Raw genomic sequence first — 8,454 nt, forward strand, 5'->3', positions numbered from 1 at the left:
TCAAATGTATTTCTTTTATTAAAACATTACCTAGTCACTTTACATCGTACTAATTAATATATAGTGCAATTAAAACTAATCTGAACCACTGCGCCTTGAAGAAGCACTAGACGCAGAACCACTGCGGGAACCCTGAAAGTAAATAAAAATACTTTGTAATCACATATTTAACTAAGCTTTCTTTTTCATTCGAAATCTGCGCGCAAAAGCGTTTTGTTGCACGCTAGCGTGGATAAGGTTTTTGAAATTTGAACTTGACGATGGGCTGTGGTACACCTTTTTTTTTTTTTTTTTTTTTTTTTTAGCTTTTTCTTTCGATGAAAAAAAAAAGATAATGACACGTTCAACTATACGATTTGTCGTAAGTTACTTATTTATGTAACATAAATGTGTTGGTACATTTTATTGTTATTATTGTTGACATTGAATTGACAATGATAACTAATTGTGTTTATTAAATTATTTTAATTCATCGAAGAACTGAAATAATTTTTAACAATCACACAGAGTACAAGCAAGAATAAAAATTGATGAGGTGTAAATTCATAACGCATCCGAAGAGAAACTTTTTCTTTTAATTACGCCACTTTCGCAAATTTTCGCGATTTTCGTCGCTACCCGCGACTGTTATTAATATATTTTAAAAATAATTACACATTGTTTTCATATGATTCTAGTGTTAATCGATAGGCATTGACTTACAATTATATGGACGTCGGGTCCGCGCTAAAAAGTGTCCGAACTTATAGGGCGTTAAAATCGTATACAGAGCGTCATTCACGCTTTAGGCTTCGTTTGTTCGACTGATAGTGAAGCAAGCAAAATTAGACAGTACTGCGATGACATTACAATTTAAATTCAACGTTTTAGCTTTTTCATATTCCTTTACATGTCACTACGTTTAAATAGGTTGACTTGGGACATTTTTTTCGTGGTTTTTGTATTAGACCCGTCGTCCATTTATTTGTAAGTCAATGTCGATAGGTATTTAAATGCTCGTCATCTTTATTTTTGTTTCTTAATAAAATGAATATACAAAGTGGTTAGTAGGTAAACCGTAAAATACGATGAAAATTTCGCAGAAATGTTCAATGTACTCGGAAGTTTGACAATAAAGTCGTCTAATTACAATCATAACTGTAGTCTAAACAAAAGCTACTTAAGTGCTCTTATCGCTCGTGTTATTCTTTAGTAAAAAGATAGCTTAATATGTTCTCGAGTTTCAAGTGTTTTTATATTATTATACGTGTCTTAACGCCGCCCGTAATGTAAACAATAAAAAAAAGGTAACTGTGTTGAAAAGTGACAGGTATCGCTCGACAGCAAAGTTGTTTTGCGTCTCGTGGCTTGAAACCCTCGCTACGTTCAGGAATCTATTTTGGAAGCACTCTTGCTCAGGTTTCAAAACAAACACTCGCGTCAAACAACAACTTTGCAGCCTGACATAACAAATAACTATTGTGGCCTAGCAGTTAGCGCTGTGTTTGCTAAATAAGGGGTCCACGAAATCAACTTCCTAATCTCCGTCCGAAATCATTACTGTCAAATAAGTAATGCTCGACCCAATCAAAACACAATGTCAAGTATGAAACTTCCCAGAAAACTCTGACCTGGGTGTTCGGCGTATATGTAAACAGGTTTTGAGACTAACACAGGTATAACCTTAAAATAATATGGTGTCTAGAATAAATAGTAGCTTTCAGGAAACAGATGGCTGTAATGAATTCCACTTCTTTGCCATACACATCAGAAAGATGAAGTGTTTCGTGTGAACAATGACAATGACATAAGGATGGAGTGAAGGTACTGTACTTCCTTCCTGACTAAAGGATGGAGTCACAAATAGGTTATTTCCTGATTTTAACCATCTCTGTAAATAATTTTTAATACCAACCTTTCTAGAGCCACTCGGAGATCGACTCCTCGAACGTTCCGAGCCACTACCAGACGCGGAGTTCCGTCTGGAACTAGCCCGGGAAGACGCCTTTGACCCGGAGGCTTTCGAAGACGCTCGTGAAGAAGCACGAGAAGACCTCTTGCTCGCTCGAGAACTTGCCCTGGAACTCGCTCGTGAACTTGCTTTGGAACCCTAGAAATATAACACATTATATTTTGTAATCACTACGGTTGCATTACGATGGTCTGCATCGGAACAGCCAATGTGCAGTTTAAAAAAAATGGCGCAAATATTAAAACCTAAACGTATAAAAAAGTGTCTAGGGATCAAGCACGATAATTCCAATTTTTAAAACTAAGTAAATAAATAAATAATTCAATAAATTTATAGTTTATTGAATAAACTCTAATTGACAAAAATGTTAATTATAATAACTGCCATCTGTTGGACATTTTGAATATTATTACAATCGCATCGCGAGTTTGTCAGTGAAGACAGTTACCATGTGTTATTGATCAACGTTAAGAACCAACCAAAATAAGCTGAGTACGAGTGCGAAATTTCTTTGCATGCGTTAACTTACAATTATATGGACGTCGGGTCCGCGCTAAAAAGTGTAGGAACTTATAGGGCGTTAAAATCGTATACAGAGCGTCATTCACGCTTTAGTCTTCGTTTGTTCGACTAACAGCGAAGCAAGCAAAATTAGACAGTACTGCGATGACATTACAATTTAAATTCAACGTTTTAGCTTTTTCATATTCCTTTACATGTCACTACGTTTAAATAGGTTGACTTGGGACATTTTTTTCGTGGTTTTTGTATTAGACTCGTCGTCCATTTATTTGTAAGTCAATGTTTGCATGAGACTATGTATCTGTCCTAGAAGTATGGTATTATAAATATTATCTATGCTCATATAAACCACTGGCCACATAAACATTCAATTTGAAAAAAGACGACTCCAATCGTCTTTGATATTTCAATTAAAGTTCTGGCTTTTTTTGATGATGCCAAATGACGAGACGAACAGTCGTGCGCCTGGTGGTAAGCGACACACCTATCCATAAGAACTGCTTAAAAACACAAAACCTGAGAGGCACTGCCATTGCGCTCATCACCTCAGACAGAAGTTGACAAGTGCCATGTGCCAGTAATTTTACCAGCACCAAAATCGGAACGCAGTGAAGACACTGCTTGACGGCAGCAATAGGTAAGGTAGCAGTACTTCCCTCAAAGAACTCTTTCACAGGAGTGCTGCTGTTTTTGTGAAAGTTATGTGGACAGTGGATGAAAGTTATGTGTCTCTTTTTAGCGTTCCCCTAAATATGTCTGTGGGTATATATTATCAAAATCCAAACTCTACCCTTACCTTGTCACTTCCTTTGGAACTAGCTCTAGATCTAGAACCACGACTAGCGGAGCTAGCACGGGACGCTTTCGCGCTTTTGGAGCTAGCCCGAGATGACGCGCGCGAACCCGATTGGGATCGGGATCGGGACCGAGAACGACCTGATCCAGACCTGAAGAAATAGGAAAAAATTACTTACAAATCAAAGCAGAATTTGGCAACCAAATTGTGTACATGTGTTGTGATCACAAGTGATGACACATCTTCCTTTACTTTCAATCTTTGAGAAATGAATATACCTCGCCGATCCGGATTGTGCAGACCTAGAGCGAGACCGGCTCTTCCTAGATTGGGACCGTGATCGCGAGCGGCTCCTGGATTTGGACCTGGATTGCTCGCGAGTAGCTGATCTAGATCGGTTTGATTGTGGCGATTTTGAAGCTGATTTAGATCGCGATCGTGACCTGAAAATAACAAAAATGTTGGCGATTTAGTTATACTACATTCTGGATACTGTTACAATTTTCTAACAACATTAAAACAGTTACCTCTCTTTTTCTCCATTCTGTTCTTGTTTATCTTCTTCATCATCCTCCTCCTCCTCTTCTTCGTCTTCTTCCTGGAATAAATAATTTAATTTTTAGTTATAGTTGAAAATACACTTTTCATTCACCACCACCAAAGGAACTTGATATTATTGAAATACGAACACAGATGGCAATTGATGAAAATATACAAAGTATTGGTTGAATAGCTGTCCAGGGAGGGGTCATACCGACTTGGCTATCTTTCAGCACAAAATGTTCAAATATACAATAGATTTCATGTCATAGAATTGCGCAGAACAGTAACACCAAATGTAACTCTATTGATCTACACAAAGGTGAAAACTCCCACAATCACCTCAGGAACGATAGTGGCCATGCATGAAACCAACAATCGCAGCCAACAAGCTGCAAAAATTGGAAAGGTTAGCGTGTAGTGTATGGCGAGGCCTGAAGCTATTTTGGCGAACAATTTCTGGAAGGGTGCACCACAAGAGTGGAAACCAGCTGTTATTATTAAGGCCTCATTCAGGCCCTATGCAGCCCTTCATCACAATGACCATTAATTAATCTATTGTGATCACCACTAATTACAATTCAGAGCCAAAGCCAACAAAGTTAAAGAAGTGCAGAATTCTCGTTATGGCCTGTACCTTATCAGTATGGAGCTTCACACGCAAATCAAGGAGTAAAGAGGTGCGTAGGAGTTTCATCCGCCTAGAAGCAGAATCTACACTTTCTGCTTTCTCTCGTTCATTTATCACATTTCAATTTCTAAAATTCATTAATGGTCTTCGGCAATGTAAATGTTGTCACATGTACATCAAGCTGTTGTAACAAGTTACAATTCTAAAATACACAAACCTGTACTGGCTCTAGCTGCTTCTCTCTAAATCTCAACATGCGATGTTCCTGCGCACTAAGCGGCCGGTGCGTGACGACCAGCCGCGTGAGCGTCTGCGCCGCGGCGACCGCGCGTGCGCGCCGCTTCGATAGGCGTACGCGAGTCTCGAGCTCATTGTAGTACACCACACCGTTGCGCACCACCTAAGAATTTCGATATTTTATATGATGTAAAGAAATTGTTATGTACAAATTCTACGACATCTTTGCCTCTTTTTTTTGGTGTTCAAATCCGGGAACAAACTGGAGTGGATCCCACCATTGCTATTGAGGGACTCATTGGTTTACAAGTTGTGAAGTAATTTCGATGTCTCTTTCTGAGTTGCAAAGTGCTTCAAAGTCAGAGTTATTTTATTAAACGCTTTTTGTTCACGCTTTTATACATTATTAACTATAAACAAGGCTCACGAAGAGGGCAAATAGCATCTTTCAAGTATAATACAATGATGCATTCCGCATGAATATTGTCAACATATTGTCACTAGCTATTTCTAGAGTTCTGTTTGGAGATAATTTTGGCTCGACTAAGAAACACAATCACCAGTTTCTAGCAAAAAGTAAAAGTGTCAGAATGTCTGGGCTAATCGGCACTGACAACAGTAGTTGGCTCTATAAACAGAGGCTACATGGATTGCAAATGTAAACAATACCTAACTATTCTTGTAATTAACTTTACTATTATTCTTTGGATTCTGTACTTTAAATTATACATTTTAATTTATAGGCGATGATTTCATTGGTTTTAAATTTTTTTTTTTAGATCATGAGACACGCAATTCTGAAAAAAGATATTTTTATTTTAGGCATCACTAACTTACTACATAAAAATATCTATCCATAGAAGAATCAACCCAAAAAAGAAACTAAAGTAAAACTTACCAGGAAATAAGTCTCTTCATAACCCTTTGAAGCCTTACTTTTAACATTCCAGTTGTACTCTCTTGCCATTTTGTATTCATATGTGTCTTCATCCATGTACGGTACACCAGCTGCAATGTCGCGGCGACGCTTCTGTATTGTCTCTTCAGTGGGCAAGCAGTAGGCTACAAATTGTTCACCACTCTCATCCATCACACCTCTGAAAAAGAAATAGCAAAATAATAATATTGACTCTGACATTGAGTCCACACAAAACACCCAGACCAGAAGCAAAAGGTTCATTTCTTATATTAGTTTTACAGAGATTCAACCTGGATCTATTTCTATTCATAAGTACAATTATCTGGTAAAAATTATAACATGTAAATTTAAAGTCTCACCGAATCATAGCCTGGGACATAGCTTCAATTTGTCCCGCAATACTCTTATCAGCTGGTGCAGGATCTGAGTCAAAAATGACCTGAGCACATGGATATTTCCACATCTCAAAATCGGGGAACACATTCATGACTTCAACCGGTGTCACACCAGGTTTACTGTAATGTTTTTCAATTGGTTTTATATTATCTTCAAATGTTTTCTCTATGGCTTTAATTTGACTCTCACGATCCATATACAATGTTTCCTCACTGAATATCTTTTTGACATTGTAACCGACTTTAGCTTCAACCTGAAATCATGAATATATTGTTTTAATATAAAGGTAGAAAAGGTACTATTGTTAGAACATTTTAATGGCTTTTGTGTAGCAACTAAAAAAAGATATATCTACGCAAAACTATTAGATATTGAACAATCAGTTATAAACAAATTATATATAGTATATCTGTATTATGTGTGGTATAGTGAGGGTAATACCTCCCTCAGAAACCCTGGAATATTGTCATTTGTTTTATTCTACACTCATGAAGTGAAGAAAATTTTTGTGATTGTAAGTAAAAGTGTGAGTTCGAAAGTGATTTTTTTCATCATTCCAAGAATATGGAAGGACGTATTCCACTTTATGAATATCTTGTCTCATATTGTCTTTCCCGATCTCTAGTTAAAATAATATAAGCTGCCAAATATGAGTTCTCTTATGTATGAACATTTATAGATCTGTATTAATTATTGATTATTTTATGCTTTAATATCATTTTAATGCAGGTTAAGTAAGCTAGTTTGTCACTTGCTCATAAGTAAACATTTATAGAAACTAATTGTCTCCCGCCCTCGATCCCTCATCCTGCTTCCTTCAAATCCCTTTTGGCCCTATCCTCTCATCCAAAAATATATAATATAAGTCATATTAAACTGTAAATATTATTCATGGACTAACACTATATTTAATATACATTAATGTTTCTAACTACTTGTGTTGTCTTATTTGTGCCGTCTCTTTTGTTGTAGGAATCAATTTGTGCAAAAATCTCTTCGATTCTCCCTCTGAGTCACCAAACAAAATTCTAGCACACCCTCCATAATGTTTATGAAACTAGAAAACGGCCACTGGCAGAATTGAGACTTAGCGTCGTATTTTATAACTCTACTCAATGCTCAAGTCAGGACTTGAGTATAATTCAAAGCACTAGAAATCATACTCAAGTCCTTGCCATTAGGATTGTCTTTCCAGTGCTTGAAATCATACTCAAGTCTGCTCAAATCCTGACTTGAGCATTGAGTACAGTTCTGGAATACGACTCTAAGAAGTCTCACAAGCTTTTCATTAAGAAAAAAAAAAGAAAAACTAAGTGTCCTTCTCACCTTTTCCATAGACTGAGGCTGGAACCTCGTCTGTTCAGTAGAAATATACTCCGAACGACGCAACCACGATACATTTTTAGCATGATGTCGGGACCTTTTCGAATCTTGTGGAGTAAGCACGTCATCTTCAAGTAACTTTTCATCAGCCGGGTCCAACTGAGCATTACCATCACCTTGGTATATATCCCGGTTTATCAGGTCTATGTGCACCCCTAAATCATGTTCAGTAAGTACTTCATAGCGGTAATTCTTCTCCAAAGAGGTTGGATTATATTGAATAAATCTCGTAGAGGGAAACGGATATGTAATAAACTTTAAATCAAAAGGAATGTCTGGCAGCGTATTACAGAATTTAACGCGTGTCACTAGCTCCGATCTGCAAGGTAAATACACGAATTTAAGACTGAAACAAGAAATAAATCGGTTAATTTTAAGTGAAGTAAACTAACCTTCTTTCGCCTGTGCGTTGCGGGCGTTTTTCCCGATCGGGTTCATTTGTTTGTACCGTTGGTGGCATTTTGAGATTCACAATATTTCACTCTAACAAGAAAACCCTATTGTTTTAGGTAATCCATTGAAATAAATGATAATTATTCGAAAGAATACTTTGCTTTCAAAACAATCTCTTGACACGACAAGACTTTTTTTTTATTAATAATTTTGGCTTGGATACATGTTCTTTGAGCCATGTCTTCGTTTACTTGTTTCTGTAAATATGGCCGCCACAAAGAGGATAGGCAATTTGAGGCGGCGTGTTTGGATTGACTCGGGATTCCTTAGAACGGGCCGATACGGGTATTTTAGTTCGAGATTCGTATAATTTCGCGTTTTAATCTTTGATTAAGGCACAATAGCAGTATCCTATTCCACTTTAAACTAGATTTCACAAAATAATTGAAAGTCAAAATAAAAACGACACTTTTCCCTCCAAAAGGCCCAGAGCGAATCACACACAGAACAATATTACCCTGAATCACACGACAAGACCTCCGGCCAGTGTTGCCGTTGTACATAATTGAAAGTCCCTAGATGGTCAGAGATTTTCCGCTAGATTGGGGTAAAAATAATTTCTTAAAATCCGCTAGGTGTTAGCTCCGCTTCCGCTGTCCGCTTGGAGGTACTTCCAAGCTTATCGA

The 8,454-nt window shown here is 37.2% G+C and overlaps 1 protein-coding gene across 1 annotated transcript; it reads right to left on the reverse strand.

Annotated features, from left to right (window-relative positions):
- LOC113228700 (RNA polymerase II-associated factor 1 homolog) lies at positions 1 to 8,061 on the reverse strand. Its single transcript, XM_026462057.1, has 10 exons — positions 7,768 to 8,061; positions 7,319 to 7,694; positions 5,956 to 6,245; positions 5,576 to 5,774; positions 4,658 to 4,840; positions 3,797 to 3,867; positions 3,548 to 3,712; positions 3,270 to 3,420; positions 1,895 to 2,089; positions 1 to 132 (listed from the first exon to the last, which is right to left on the reverse strand). The coding sequence occupies exons 1-10, from the start codon at positions 7,833 to 7,835 to the stop codon at positions 76 to 78; spliced, it is 1,755 nt and encodes a 584-aa protein (XP_026317842.1). The 5' UTR covers positions 7,836 to 8,061; the 3' UTR covers positions 1 to 75.
- Between the last annotated feature and the right edge of the window lie 393 nt (positions 8,062 to 8,454).

The sequence above is a fragment of the Hyposmocoma kahamanoa genome, unplaced genomic scaffold (assembly GCF_003589595.1).
Source record: "Hyposmocoma kahamanoa isolate Upper Pololo Valley unplaced genomic scaffold, ASM358959v1 237, whole genome shotgun sequence".
NCBI lineage: Eukaryota > Metazoa > Arthropoda > Insecta > Lepidoptera > Cosmopterigidae > Hyposmocoma > Hyposmocoma kahamanoa.

Bases quoted from the DNA above. Each gene is read 5' to 3' on its own strand.
- LOC113228700 (XM_026462057.1), bottom strand. From the start codon at position 7,835: ATGCCACCAACGGTACAAACAAATGAACCCGATCGGGAAAAACGCCCG. The intron at 5,775-5,955 runs GTGAGACTTTAA...TTTCTTTTTCAG, and splicing joins ATGTCCCAGGCTATGATTCG to AGGTGTGATGGATGAGAGTG. The intron at 133-1,894 runs GTTGGTATTAAA...ATTTACTTTCAG, and splicing joins CTCCGAGTGGCTCTAGAAAG to GGTTCCCGCAGTGGTTCTGC.